At 42.1% G+C, this 15449-nt stretch overlaps 2 protein-coding genes across 3 annotated transcripts; one reads left to right on the top strand and one right to left on the bottom strand.

The window, feature by feature from the left end:
- Positions 1 to 4240: 4240 nt before the first annotated feature.
- Positions 4241 to 7787, bottom strand: thap11 (THAP domain containing 11). The gene has a single exon (XM_080458632.1). The coding sequence runs from the start codon at positions 7433 to 7435 to the stop codon at positions 6602 to 6604; it is 834 nt and encodes a 277-aa protein (XP_080314758.1). The 5' UTR covers positions 7436 to 7787; the 3' UTR covers positions 4241 to 6601.
- An 888-nt stretch (positions 7788 to 8675) lies between these two features.
- On the top strand, positions 8676 to 15350 carry gfod2 (glucose-fructose oxidoreductase domain containing 2). 2 transcript variants are annotated; one of them, XM_080458014.1, is made up of 3 exons: positions 8676 to 8776; positions 10082 to 10458; positions 11756 to 15350. In XM_080458014.1, the coding sequence occupies exons 2-3, from the start codon at positions 10206 to 10208 to the stop codon at positions 12649 to 12651; spliced, it is 1149 nt and encodes a 382-aa protein (XP_080314140.1). In that variant the 5' UTR covers positions 8676 to 8776; positions 10082 to 10205; the 3' UTR covers positions 12652 to 15350. The 2 variants fall into 2 exon arrangements, with proteins under 2 accessions (XP_080314140.1, XP_080314141.1); XM_080458015.1 differs by having other exon boundaries at positions 8700 to 8776; positions 11882 to 15350.
- The last annotated feature ends 99 nt before the right edge of the window (positions 15351 to 15449 follow it).

The raw sequence follows: 15449 nt of genomic DNA, 5'->3' as shown, positions 1-15449 counted from the left end.
ACAGGGTTAGGCACAGCAGGGAGAAGTGTAGCATAGCAGAGTGAGCTTAACAAGGGTCATCCCATAGTGTACAGTAGACATGGTTCATTTCCAACCCAAGTTGCATTTCTTCTGTTTTGCCAAGATACCAAGGGTCGTGGCGACTGAGAGGTTAGTGTCATTAGTGCATATTATAGGTTCCTGCCTACCTCACAGTTAAAGGGCCTCACAGGTAAGCAGGAACTCATAATATGCACTAATGACTGAATGACAAGTAAAATTTTGCTTGTTATCCTGAGTAGTCCCGAGATATTTCTAATTGTTGACAGTGTCTACTGCTTAGCATTTGATGGTGGTTTTATGACTGGGTTATGGAGCCTATGTTTAAATAAATGCACATGTCCTTGGTCTTCTGTTCATTAAGTTGAAGCCAAGCTTCGTCACACCGGGCAGCAAATTCATCAATGACAGGACCATGGGAATGTTCATGGTCATGAAGGAGACGAACTATTACAGAATCATCTGCAAATTTGATTAGAAATCTGTTATCATGCCGACTGTAGCAATTGTTGTAAATTGTACAAAATATAGTGGAGAGGAGAGAGGACACAGTCCTGGGGAGACCCAGATAATGACATCTCCCCTGACTTACATTGATTCACTCTCACCCTCTGTGTTCAAAGGAATCCTGCTTATAACATTAAAATCTAAGTTAAATGTTAAAATAGCTGGAATATGTTCATTTTGTCATGTTAAACATGTGCTATACTTTCTTTTTTCACCGACAAAGTAATGCAGGATTTGTTTACCTTACTGACATTTTTCAAGTGTGTCTGTGGTCTTCCTCAGAGCGTCATCTGACATGTGATGACGTGTAGGTCTTCATCAGGTCCCGGCCTGAAAAATTCGGACAAGATCTGTCAGGCCGGCCGCTCCTCCCACTATCCGATGGTCCCTGGAGGATGGAATCCCAGGTGTGCGAGAGGGTGTAGGCCTCCTCGTTCTTGTGAATATGGGAGCGCTGGTGGAGAAAAAGATTTAGCCCTCATCCAACACATGGCTTGCCTGTTTGTTGTTTTGTTTTCGTTTTTTTCAATTCCCAAAAGGTACTTTGAAGAAAATAGTTAAAGGGGTCATAGTATACAAAATTCACTTTCTAATGGTTTTCCAACAGTAGCCCAGAAGTGCCGAATGTCTGTCATCTCTCTCCCTGATTTGTTTAAATTTTTTGTGCTCCAACGAGCGAATCAGTAATCAAAGCCAAAATAGTGTCATCGGGAGTTTTGTCAATTTCAATCAAGGTAGGCCCTCCCTTTGTCCTATTCTGGCACATGGCACCACGAGAGGAAATACTTGGAGCCAGTCCAGCTCACACAGACGCAGCAGATTCTGATTGCAGCTCCTATGATCCGGTATTCAAATGGATGAAAATCAAGGAAAAGCTGGATTTGGGGTAATAAACTTTCAATCCGTTTTTGGAAAATGTTTTCGGACCAACAAGACCCATGTGAAAGTGTTGAAAAGCTGTTTAATATGACCCCTTTCAATCTGTGTTTTTGGTAACTGTGTGGTGTACTGGTGAAGACAAATACTGCTTGTACTGTCAGAATTTTAATGAACTATGTATTGAAGCACCGTATTTATAATCATTAGAAATGTTGGAAGAGTGGGATTTTTCTATATTTTTTGCAGGGGACTTATTTATCTATTTACATTTTTGTGGCCCTTTTTTGTTTTTGCCTCCATTTGGAGTTGTTTACTTTTCAGTTTTCTGAATTGTTTGTTGACCTGTGTGCGTATGCGCGCGTGCGTGCGTCTGCCACAAGTGTTTGTTTATGAACTTTGAATACTTTAATTTTAACGAGCAGTTGTAGCAAAAGCATTACTTTGTGCAGTTAATTGAATTCAACGTACTTCCTCTGGTGCTCACATCGCTTATATCCGCTGTCCCACTTGTGTATCTGTACTGAGCCTGAAGCCTGTGTTGCTTACATTATTTCACTTAATTCACATTACATAAATATTCCCAGAGGAAGACACAGACTCACGGTAGAAGCTGTTGTTTGTCCTGAATGTAAAGAACAGCCATGCTGAATGGCAGCAGACGCACACAACAGAGAGCTGTGTGAGTTTGACTGACAGCACTGGATTAAGGCATTACACAACACTGTTGGGAGTAAAAAAAAAAAAAAATCCAGATGAGATTAGGCTCTGGCTCGTCGCTCTCTCCATCCATCCGTCCAACACTCCCTTGGTTTTATTTTGCTCAATGGCACACATCATCAGTGCTTAGAATGACGTGTCTCAGTTTGTGTGGAGGGACTATTTTCTATCCCCACTCGCATTGTGATGTTCAACATGTCTGTGGCTTGGAATGAGTAATGACTAACCAAGTGGCAATGAAAATGGCCAACACACAACGAGATGGACAGATGAAGTGAATTAGGCCTTAAAGACTAGAGATACATCTGTTCTTCTGAAGCTTTTCTCCTGTCGCCATCTAGAGGGAGAAAAGCTGACTGGACAATCGGTCATAACTGCACAACGTCAGAAACCAGATAAATGTAAAGCGATTTATTACTATTTTAGTTCAATTATCACTCATAGAATTATTTCCCACTTTATCCAAGATAGTGATTAAAGTCTTCCCTCACAATGACGCAAATAAAAGATACATTGGCATTGTATTTGCATCACATTTAAAAGAAGTTCATGTTCAAGATGGCAACTCTTTGCAAAATGTAGAATTTCTACTTTAAATAATTCAATTAGGGATATTGACAACATTGAATAAAATGTTCAGGAACATTTAACAACAATATGAACAGAAATGTATTGAAATCAAAGCTTTAAATTTAACTTTTACATTTTTGTGTTCACATACCTAGAACAAACCAAGAATTGATGATATGACTGTAAAAAAAACAGCTTGATTGTTTCCTGTTTATTTATTTATTTATTTGTGTGTTAAAAATTGAATGATTGAAATCATTCAGAAATGTTCATTTCAAAAAACAGCTAAGAACATTTCAAAGACTACAAGTGAATCAGCAACAGTGAAATACATGCTTCCAACAGTTTTTTGTTTTTTTTTACATGTTTCAGACATCAGTATTCAGACACTTACTGGATGTGGAACAAAGAATTGTGAGAAGGTTACAAACAAAAAACAGGACATGGAAGGAGCTTTGAGTTATGCTGAACTAATACCGGGTGTTGCTTTCAGTCTCCACTGAACACCACAACAAGCTTCATGGGCCATGACCGGTGACAACAGCCCACCTCAGAGAAAGGCACAAAAAGGCATCATGTGATTGATTCACCACAGTATCATTATGGACAACCAAAGTAGAGATCTCTGGAAATGCAGTACTCCCATTTGTTTAAAGAGCACCGCATGAAGGATCAAGACGAGAAAGATCAAGTAACCCTACCAAACATGAAGTATGGAGGAGGGGACCGTCATTCTGTGGGGTTACTCTGCTGCCTCTGTTACTAGAGAAACCAAGTGTATCAAATTAAATCTGAACATTAGCAAATAAGAAATAAATATGACAGTTCTACAAAACTGGGTTTAGGCTAGATCTTCAATATTTCAATCCAAACTTGACATATGGCACAAAGAACTAATTTGAAAGGAAAAAGGTGGATTGTACAGGTTCTTTTGAGATTGGAGTTTGCACGTTGTCCCTGTGTGTGCAGCGGCTCGCTCCGGGCAATCTGCTTTTCTCCCAAAGTCCAAAAACGTACATGCGAGGTAAAGTAATTACCCTAAATTGCCCCTAGATGTGAAAGTCTCTCTCTCTTGTGTTTGTCCTGTGATGACCTGGAGACCTGTCCGGGGTGTACCCTGCCCTCGCCCATATTGGGTCCCACAACCCTGAGCAGAAGGAAGAGGGATAGCAAATTACTGGATGGACGAAATCAGGATGGCAATAATACGGACCATTTCATTGGGTTTGTGACATTTTGGGGTTTAGCATTACTTAAATTTCAGGTGCAAGAATTTTTTTCACTGCACAATAAAGAGATACCTATAAACTGCTAAGGCAATTGAGTTTTAAAGTATTATACTCCTCCAAATACAATCACAAATATATTACATGTTAGACGATGCAGTTAAGGTCAACTGTCACTAAGGCCCCATTTACATGACAATGAAAATGAGTGTTGTTGTGGAAATTGTGCTCATCACCTGTTCAACTTGGAGAAATAAAAGAGTCCTGGATGGAGCTGGTCTTTTGTGTTTTTTATTGAAGCTTCAAGGCACACAGGTCATACAGTAGAGCAAAGTCTCTGCAGGAGTGCGCAGATGGAATTCTGGCGCTGCAATTATCAACTTTCCAAAGTAAGGGAGTACAGGAGGGAGGGGTGGAAGACATTCACAAGATACTCTGAGTTTTCTAACAAACAACAGCAGATGGTTCACCTTGACATTGTTCTTCCGAACATTCAGTTTCAACCAGATAAGGCTCTCTGAAACAGGCCATTGCTGCCATTACAGTGTATCAGCAAAACTTTCTTCACTTTTGGGGGGGGTCCGGTTACACAACACCGGTGGTCCAATCCACTGCATTCTCAACTTTCTTTCACAGCACGAATCCCCCCGTGGTAAATAGTACCTTCTGTTCATGTGCCAGTAAACAGACATGGCGGCCGCTGTAGTGATATGACTCTTGGTCCGAATACAAGTTTTATAGTCCATGTTGATAGTTAAATAGTTGAGACTTACCCCTAATTGCATCTGAGTCATCATCCATATGAATGTCTAGTACTCTCGGTTGTTCACAATTATAGCGTGTTGTTCATAAACGAGCAACAGCCCCCTCCTGTGGCCCAGCATATCAACTACATGTGTGTCCTGCTGCATTGAAACAGCTTTTCAACAGCTTTTTTAATGGCCGAGGGGTTGTCACATGAAATGTCATGTAAACAGGGTGTTAACTGGTAAGTGGACTAATAGAGCAGTATTTGCATTATATGTTTGAGTGCACGTTTCATTAACATCACAACTCGTTCAAGGATTTTAAATGATACAAATTTTATTTTTTTTTCCACAACTCAACACAGCTGAAAAAATACTGTACTTCACTGCAAATCTTTGTCTCTTCTTTCCTAGAACAAACAAAAACAAAACCTGCACCGCAGTCCAGAGAGATTTCACTCAATATGATCCAGATTAAAGGCATCAACAATGGATACCCTGAGGGATTTCGTAACCCACAGGGTATATGTTAAGTAACAGTGACAATGGACAACATACTGACATCCTAGTGTAACTCAAAAAATTTACCTGCATGTATCTGCACTGTTTCAAAGTGAAATCTAATTTAAAATGAGAGTAGAGCACTGCTGTTAGACCACGTTCTGATGTTTGAAATGTAGTGTCCTGAATTACAGGGATGCAGCTCCTAATAGTCTGTGTAAAGAAACCATCTAACTGTAAACAGGCACATAAAGTACATGAACCACACAGAAACTAGTAGATGTCCCTTGAGAAAACAGCCTCCGAGACAAACGTACATGTTCAAGCTGCATAAAATATCTTGAATGTTTGTACTTCTGTTAAAAGGACTGTTGCACAAATGCACAAACCCAATGCTTCTTGTCAAGAAACATCCTTGACTAACATTTCATCTATCGAGTGCCCTTTATTGTTATAAGGAAGTCCTCAGAGTCCCGTTTTGTTGCGCAAAAGTCTTTGCAACAAAGCCAAAGGAAAGCAGCTTATGATCGCTCCAAAGGCAACTCTAATAAAGTTATGGTAAAACTGCCAGCGCACCAAGAAAAGTGTTCAAAAACTCTTATTTCGTGTTGGTGCAAACAATCCCTGGAGTCCATGGAGAGATTTTCTGCAATAACCTAGTGATTTCTGCTGAGAAGGTAGGGAAGAAAAAGAAAAACATTGTATGCAACTAGACAGTAGGATGGTTATGAAGGCATCAGCCTGCGAGACTTGGAAATTGGTGCCAACTATGAGTCTTGTCTTAATTACGACTGGGCAGCAAGACTGTGCATATTTTCATGTGCTCAGTAATGAAGTTATTACAATCAGCTACATTAACTAGACAAATATTTTTTACATCAGTCCTATGGACAAATGTGTCTATTTGATGAAAATATATTGTCACTGTGTGTTTATTGAGTCAGTAACATGGTTTTGGTAAGATTATCACATTAAAAACTTGATTCAAGCTTTGAAAATAAAAATTAAGCTTGTGTCAAGTACTTTTGTGTGAAAGTGCCGGACAATGCCAAACAATGTGATCACAAAATGTTCAGAAACATATATATTTAACCCTGATGAATGTTTTGAAATGTGTACACTCTCCTATGTATGTCTGTGTGAAATGTTCCACCGAAGTAAGGTTCCCTCGAGAAGTATGATCATTTCTACAGTTTTGTTGTAACAAACTTGACGTCCTCAAACTCACATTTAATCTTTGTACAAAGTTGCGTAAATATGATTTGAAGCTACATTAAACCAACATGAACACAAACTTTGCAAAATATTTATGTTTTTCATTTGGTCGTCCGGCCAAACTTGTGTGACTGACCCTGATGAATAAAGCACGGCTGGGTCTTCGTAAGTCCGAGGTTCAGATGAAATCACCCGGTCCCGTCACACTTTTTTCCGAACGCTGCCTGACGCCGAGTGTCCACACAGAAGCCGGTCCCGTTCCCGGACCTCTTCCTGCAGCTTGGCCTCGGCCACCCGGAGCTGGCGGATGGTCGCCTTCATCTCCTTCATCTTCACCTCCATCAGCGCGATGATGTCCCGCTGCTCGTTGAGTTTGCGCAGCAGCTCGGCGGACGTGGTGCCGGTGGTCAGGGAGTACGAGTGGTCCAGTGGGCTGCTGGTCACGCTGACAAACTGTACCGCCGACTGGTGCACGGAGGACGGGTTGTCCGCCGGCGAGGGGTCTCCCCGGAGGTCGTCCGCGGAGGAGACCGGCGCGCTGTAACAGGTTCCGTCCGACTGAGCAGACAGCCGCGCCGTCCCCAGATATTCCCCGTTCTGGCCTATCTGCACTACGGTGATGCTGTCGTCGCTCGCCTCGCCCCCGGCGTTGCCCTCAGCTCCCTCCGCCGTGTTTCCCAGCACACTGGTGATCACGATCCCGGAGGTGGCTGCGGCGGCGGGGGAGGGAACCCCGGCGGACACTTTTCTCCCCCTACCCCGCCGACTCCTGCGCTCATTCACTCCTCGCAGGGGGAAGAGGGAGGGCACCCTGATGGTGTAGGTCTTCCTGCCCCCGGAGAAGTGCACGCTGCAGACCCGATGTCCCGTGGTGGGCTGGAAGGTGCTGAAGCAGCCGCTGACCCCGGCCCGAGAGATGTTCCTCAGCCACTGCTCCCTCAGCGTGGTGTCCTTTGGAAAGGTGTAGAAGCGCAGGTCCCGGTCCCGGTGCGAGTTGTTGTAGCACCCGGGGACGCAGCATGTGAACCCGGGCATGTTAGCTGCAGCGCCGAGGCCAAACGAGCGCTGACCGGGAGAAGTTGAGTGTATTTTATTGTTGTTTCTGTTCTCTGTGCGCGGGTATGAATCTCGGCGGCCTGCAGCCGAACTACACGTCCCACAAAGCTAGCAACTTCCTGTTTATTTTCTTAAAAGTGAGCCTCTTCCGCTGGCGAACACCGAGTGATCCACAGTTTTTCAGAGCGCACGGCACGCACACAGCTGCTGTGGCTGTTGAGCTGAAGGCTGATCGCTGGTTTTGGTCCTAAAACGTCTTGTTTTGTTCTTCTCTATGATCCTAAAATAACCGACGCGCGGAGAACTAATGGTCCCACAATCCACCGCGCTTCAATCTTCTTCTTCGTTGTCTTGGGAGTTTTATTATAGTCGCCACACCTCAAGCTGCATTACTGACCCCTGCTGGTCATGAGCGTCCACTGCTTCCGAGGCTGGTTTAGCGATGTTTGGCTTGTGTTATTGCTACCTTGGGATTTGTTAAAACATTGTTTAAACCTTTGTTGTTGTTTATAATTTATTATTCAATAAATTAATGAATTAATTCAGCCTCCCTCACTATGTTTTGTCCATTAAAATCTCAACAATACACAATGACAATAGTATTTGATCTCATTAAGATTGCAAGATTCTAATATTTTACACATCTTGAATAATTTAGATTTATTCCTTTTCAGCCATCATTCCCATATCTTCTTGTTTATCCATCCATCCAGCTTCTATTCCGCTTTATCCTATGGAGGGTCTTAGGGTGCTGGAGGCAATCCCAGCATACTATGAGTGAGGACAAGTCACAGGTCACCAGGGAAAAACACAGACAGCCAACCACACACTCACATTCACACCCGAGAGCAATTATTTAGGGTCACCAATTAACTTTTGAAGCATCTCACATGCATGTTTTTGTACACTGGGAGGAAAACTTAACCACTTTATCTTGTCCGGGGAGTCATCCCCAGCTTACTATGAGCAAAAGTAAAGTGCACCCTGGATAGGTCACCAGGAAATCACAGGTCAAACACAGAACCACACACACACAAACATAATAATAATACGTGGGTGTGTCTGCGTGTTTTTGGACGTCCTTAAGCCAATTCAGTAGTATAATAAATATCATTGTACACTAGGGTAATGTTTTACCGTAAAGCCCTTTGTAGTGGTGCAGAGCCCAGCTTCACATCGGTTACCGTAATGCCTAATGTATGCACGCAACGGGAAACACGACTGTCCTCAGCTTTCCGTTGAAGAAGTTACCATTAGCAACTGGGCAGCGCCCGGATCAACACCGACCGCCTCCGCCGCTGATGTCGACTCGGCGAATAGGTGAGAACTGTTACACTTACTTTTCTCTCCGTGTTGTGTTTTCCATGCGCTAAAAGGCCGGTTCTCGGCTGAACTTTACAGATGAACTGTGTAAAGTGCCCGCGTTCATCGCGGTTGTCTGCCAGGGCTGTATGGCCGGCTAGCTGCGCGTGCTAGCTAACGTTATCAATAAGCCCAGTGTGCAGCCAGTCGAGGGCGTGTGTGTGTCTAGTGTATTAATTTGTATCCACGCAAGTGGAGACCAAATCTCGCAGACTTAAAGTAGAAAATTGGGCGCTTTTTTTGTAACTCCTCCTGCTTTTGACAGCGGTGGTTTGGCGTGACATGGCTTTGTTATGTGTCCAGCTGGGTCAACACACACACACACACACACACACCGCTCGGTTCCTGTCTCAGGTAATATAGTAGGTAGTAGAGAAGCTCCAGCTGCTCTCGTATGTTTGAGAGTAGCTGCCGTTTAAAACAGAAAAAAGCTCAGCTGTCACAGGTTACCCAGGTAATGCAGGTGCACAGGTACCTTCCTTGTTGAGCCCGTCGCTGTACAACCTCGGAGGGGGGAGGCTCTGTTCCTGCCAGCTGCTCTGCCATTAACTTCAAATGTTCATGCCCTCAAATTCACAACCGTGTAGTCATTTACAAACACATCAGCAGACAACTGTTTATTTAACGAACCTCTTCTTGTATTATATATTGTACAACATACTGTGTTCAGCCCGCCACCAAAACCGACTGCAGAAGTTACACGTACTCCTAAAAGCCACAGGTTCCTACTTCGCTTTACATTGAGAAACCAGGAGACCAAGTCACGAAAGTTTTTAGGTGACCCGAGGCACAAAATGATATTTACACAGAAAAAACCTTTAAGTCAACATCATACATGTCCGCACAGAGACATGTTTGGTTAGAGATGACGTTGACATTTGGCGGGTGTGGTACACGTGAGGGAAAGCATGTAAAGTATGCAGCAGGACACAATGTGACTTCTGATAAGACTAGCTGGTCTGGAAGTCTCAGACATGTTAGTCCTGTTTGTTGATACATCAGCCAAAAATGTGGGATGGCTAGAAGAAGTTATGTTGTCCCCTGAGGCAGGTTATTGCTTTCCTGTTTGGCCATGGCAACATATGGTTTTAAACCCTGCGTTAGATCCAAGTCAAGTGAAATATTTTACAATGTTAATTTGCTGCTTTTGATTTTGCAGGCTTATTTTAAGTTAAACGGAAAAGGAAATAAACAGTAAATTACATTCTTGGATGTTTAAAAGACTTATTTCCCAGCTTAAAGTCTGTTCATTGTTTTCTGTAGGTGAGCTCACACTGATTTGGAGACGTCAGCGGTGGACTTTATCAGACGAGTTGATAAATTGCTGTTGAAATGCCGGCGAAACTGACCATGGTTCAAACGTGAGGTCACAGTGAGTGGCTCTGCCATGCTGCCTGGAGTCGGTGTGTTTGGCACGGGGAGCACGGCCCGGGTGCTCGTCCCGCTGCTGAAAGCCGAAGGCTTTGAGGTCCATGCGCTTTGGGGCCGGAGCGAAGAGGAGGCGTGCTGCTTGGCAAAGGAACTGGGCATCCCATTCCACACCAGCCGATCCGATGATGTGCTGCTGCACCAAGATGTCGATCTTGTTTGTATCTATATCCCCCCCTCAATGACACGACAGATCGCTGTCAAAGCACTAGGTAAGAGTTTATGCAAACACATACCCACTTTTGTTTGAATCAAGACTTCCATTCTCTGTGATAGACCCGAAAACATATTTAAAGTTTACAAATCATATTTGTGCATACAACATTCACAATCCTCTCGAGCCATAAAAGAAGAGAATGTTATAGATATTTTGTGAAAAGATGTCTCTTCTTAGAGCTCTGATGTGAGACACTTTATCAGTCTCTCTTTACTCTGTACAAGTGTGGGAGTTATACAAACTGCCACTGTGACCCCAGCTGGGTGTGGAATGTTAAGAGCTGAAACTTATGTGCAAGTATTCCGATCACAAACTCCTCCTGAAAGGTGCAAATAGTACAAACAGATGCATCTTTTTGTGAATATTTTGTGCAAGTTATTTATGGCCTGTGATTAACGGTGATTCTAGTCCCAACCACTGTGATCGTAGTTATCTGGAGGGAAGAAAAACAAACAAAACCACAAAAGATTTCAGGCTTCAACATTTAAAATCTGTTTACAGCACACTGTACAAATCTCATCAACGCCTCATCATATCAGATGTAAAACGTTAACGTGGTATATCTGATGGAATTCCTGAGTGTTGACCTCAGTTTCCTGTTTTAGTTGCAACTTCCTGAATGTTTCCCCACTGAGCAGCTTGTCCATAGTGCTGATACCCAGAGCTACCGAAAGCCGATCTGTATAGATAAAACTACACACCCTCTGAGCAACTGAGATAATGTTAACTTATTATTAATGTTTATTTATATCAAATGCCAGGAACTGGACAGTGAGGCCATCAAGCTCACTGCCCAAACACAAATGGACCTAGTCCAGCAAAACTTCAAATCAAATTTCAACACACACCCATTAATATGCTTGTAACCATTGACTAAGGCCAAATCAAAAAAAAAAAAAACATCCTAGTTTTTATTCTCTCATTAATGGAAATGATATATCTTCAGGAATAAATTGAGAATGTTGAGAATAAAACTGGTATTTCTGCCCAAAATTTAAACTATTCTGGACATCTTCATTTTCAAAAATTGTATTAATTTTATTTTCAACATTTGAATGTATATAATTTCTACATTTCTGATATTTTTGCCTTTGACGTTCATAAAATGTTTATTTCGGTAGGCATGCCCACATACAGCAAATAAATGTCACTCAGTATGAAATATTGCCCTCAAACATAAATTATTGGTCAATTCCACCCTCTTCATTCTTCTACCGTACCATGTTTATTTGTATTGTTATTACCAAATGTTTCATCTTAAGAATAACAGCCCCATTCCCCTCTCCCTGCAGGTATTGGTAAGAATGTTGTGTGTGAGAAAGCTGCAACTGCTGTGGATTCATTCAAGATGGTTACTGCTGCCAGATACTACCCTCAACTGCTCAGCATTATGGGTAACACACTGCGTTTCCTGCCAGCGTTTGTTGCAATGCGGAAGCTGCTGGTGGAGGGATACGTTGGTGAACTCCAGGTGTGTGACGTCCGAGTGTACGGTCCAAGCCTTCTGGACCAGTCCTATGGCTGGACATGCGAGGAGCTGATGGGCGGAGGCGGTCTGCACACCGTCGGCTCCACCATAATTGACCTTTTGAGTTACCTGACTGGCGCTCGAGCCCATCGTGTGCACGGCCTACTGCGGACCTTCGTGCCGCAGAACGGATTGATAAGAGGGATCCGCCATGTCACCAGCGATGACTTCTGTTTCTTCCAAATGTTAATGGGGGGAACAAGCTCCAGTGGCGTGTGCTGCACTGTGACCCTGAACTTCAACATGCCCGGGTCGTTTGTGCACGAGGTCATGGTAGTTGGATCCACTGGTAGACTGGTTGCTAGGGGGACGGAGCTATACGGGCAGCGCAATGGGAGTAATGGTGAGGAGCTGCTCCTCGGTGACAGTGGGTGGGTTGGACCAGAGGTGAAAGAGATGTCCCTGCCTCGCCTGCACGGACTGAGCTCCATGGTGAAGGCGCTGAGACAGTCTTTCCAGGCTCATGAGGAGCGCCGGTCCTGGGCACGAGGGCCAGTCGCAATGGCACCAACGTTCGAGGACGGCCTGTACGTGCAGACGGTAGTTGAAGCAGTGAAGCGGTCCAGTTCTAATGGAGAGTGGGAGTGTGTCGAGATCATGAGTCAGGAGCCTGATCCAAACCACAACCTGTGTGAGGCACTTCAAAGAAACAAAAACTAAATTAATTTATTTACCCGGTGTCATCACTGCACATCAGACAAAACTGGGTTCTGAATATTTCTCATATAAATGAGCTGAACTTCACACCTGACTACTTTTCATGTTTTGGACAGGATAGGTTATTTCTTGTAGTATAAATGTGTTGTGGAGGCTTTTATCTTTGGAATTCTGAAATAACGGTTCCACTGATCAGATTGTTCTGATCATATTTCAATAGCCAACAAATTGGTTTAACAATGTCAAAATCTAGCCACAGACGAACATGTGCAGGACAATGAGTATCAGAATTTTCTTTTTAATTCAACAGTATTTATAATATTTTGGCCACATCATCATCAATGCACACTTCAGTTGCAGAGTATTAGAAAAACCTTTTAAGATAAATAATTAGCATCAGTTTGTGAACAACCTCAATAAGCCTGTCAGAGTACTGGATTGTCTGACTTTGTACCGGCGTGCCTACTTAAGTGACCAGCGTACAAACATCATCTGTTAGAAAGGACCCACATCTTTATCATATGTATGTGACCATAGCCTTTATTTTCACCAAATCAGTTTGTTTCAGACCTCAGACAGTAAAATATAAACTCTCCGATAATAAGCCTGAACTGTCTGCTTTAAGGATCAGACTGAAGTAACGTTTGTGCTCTTGAAAAAAGCTGACCAGTTGTCAATGCTGCCAGTTCGAAGAAAATTGTTCACATATTCATACTAGTTAAAGTCTTGCCTTGTACTGTCCTCACACATCAGGTGGGTCGCACACACAGTTTGCCGTTTCATTATGACTCACTGGGTTGCCTTCTGACTGAGAGTTACTGAGAGTCTACTCGGAGTTAAGCACAACTATTAATGTATGATAATTAAATCCACCAGTTGAGCTTCCAGGACGATTTGACTAACAAACACTGTGTCTTGGTGACACTAGCAGGTTCTCAGATTACTCTCCACTGACACTACTCCCCCAAGTTATTCTCAGGATAAGGATAATGGAGCTGTATAGTGCTCCTGCTTTTTCCTTTTTTAATTTCTTAAGTTGAAGTATGAATTAGCTGATATGATTTCAAGAGAGGCTTGTAGGATCTTAGGTTGCACACAGAATATACCAGGGACTGAGTGAAATAAGCTATGTAGAGAGTTGAATGATAGGTCTAATTTGTAGAAATGCCCAGTTGTTACTTTACCTCTTTTATTTGCATCAGTTTTATTATAGGCTAGAAAAGGGGCTATACAATTATTGTGGATTTAGATTCGCAGGCAAAAAAAACAATTTGAACTTGCAAAACAGCTCTACATCTTCCACTTGATTAGTTTTCATTCTTGTCAGTCCAAGACAAGTCTGTAATTGGCAAAGAAAATGTAAACCGTCTTGAAAAAGGTTAGGTATGTCATACATGTCACTCTTGAAGTGGATCATGTGGTTCATGACTGAAAGAGGGGTTTATAAAGTTATTTACAATCTGTTATCTCTTTATCTGATAAAACAATGTAAGGATAGGCTTCCAACTTTTAAGCTTATGCGGGGTGAGCATTTGTTGTTGCATAGAGAGATAACACCAGATCATTACCAGAAGCAAAAAAAATTGTTCTGGCCTTTTAATAATAAATTGACAGTTTTAAATTCTAAGTCCAGGATTTTGACAAACAAATCAGTTTAAAATGTAAATTCATTGTTTACATTACTTAACTACTTAGATTGCTGTATCTTTATACAAGGTGTGACGCAAACTGTCGTATAAATATTATTACAGATGTACAAAGTGTGATGCCTTACATTGACAATTCAGTGGTTGTAAGACTATACTGATGTTTTCACAAAGTAGAACCACTGGATGTGACGTGTGAGAGTGTAAATACACTCAAACAGATGGGAGCGGTTTACAGTTGTTATAGTCATTCACTGCATTTCACTTCTGCTGAGTATCCCGAAGTAATGTCAGGCCTCTTTCTTCAAAATGCTGAGACAGAATGTGTTAAAGACTGCTTTGATTTAATCAATCTTTCCTCTTCTTTGGCCCATGCAGGATCTGCATAGTTAGATAGATGCACGCTTACCTCTCTTTCTCTTAACAGTGCTTTACAAAACAAGGAATGGAGTTTACATTAAGTGTCTTCATAAAACACATCAGGTTTGCCCGTGGAGTCCATCACTATCAAAATGCATTCCAGTAGTTTCCACCATGTCATCAAGTTATTTTTGTTCATTTGCACTGAAAACTGAGACCACATATTTAATGAGGATTGTGATGCTTCTCACAGCCAGCTCTCTGCAAAGACTATTTTAACATGTGTATGAGGAAAAAATGTTGTATTTATTTATTAGTTGTTGTGGAAAAAAATGTGCCCTGGTTCTGTCCAGCATTTGTAGCCTGTGAATGTGTTTGAAGCTGTAATATTTAATTTCTTTATTTACATGTAGTAATGTTTTAACTTGTAATATGGCTTTTTGAGCTCTAATGTGTTGCTTTATAGTTGGAAAACTGTAATGTCCATTACCCTGAAAGATTGTTCTTATAATAAATGCAGCTGTGTTCATCTATAGGCTGGCTGAAGTTTATGAATTTTGCATTTAAATCTTTGTGGTGACTCACAAAAATCCAATGAAGGACAAGCAGTTGCAGATATAAACCAACACATAGATGAAAATCTGCTGAAGAAATTCCTCCACAAACCTTGAAATAAACTGGTCCGCAGTATGTCTAACAGTTTAAAGTCTCCTTCGTCTTATTGCAATGAAATAGACTGATATACACATAACTAATATATCTTTATTATGAAGAAATAAAAAAAGGGACCGTCAG

The sequence above is a fragment of the Lipophrys pholis genome (genome assembly GCF_963383615.2).
Source record: "Lipophrys pholis genome assembly, chromosome: 2".
In the NCBI taxonomy this organism is placed as follows: Eukaryota; Metazoa; Chordata; class Actinopteri; order Blenniiformes; family Blenniidae; genus Lipophrys; species Lipophrys pholis.
Note: the sequence above shows the minus strand (reverse complement) of the source record. Positions and strands in the feature narration are given on the sequence as shown.

What these genes read in the sequence shown, in the direction of transcription:
- thap11 (XM_080458632.1), bottom strand. Translation starts at nt 7,435, where the DNA reads ATGCCCGGGTTCACATGCTGCGTCCCCGGGTGCTACAACAACTCGCAC.
- gfod2 (XM_080458014.1), top strand. Translation starts at nt 10,206, where the DNA reads ATGCTGCCTGGAGTCGGTGTGTTTGGCACGGGGAGCACGGCCCGGGTG. An exon ending in GATCGCTGTCAAAGCACTAG is followed by an intron (nt 10,459 to 11,755) that starts GTAAGAGTTTAT and finishes CTCTCCCTGCAG; the next exon opens with GTATTGGTAAGAATGTTGTG.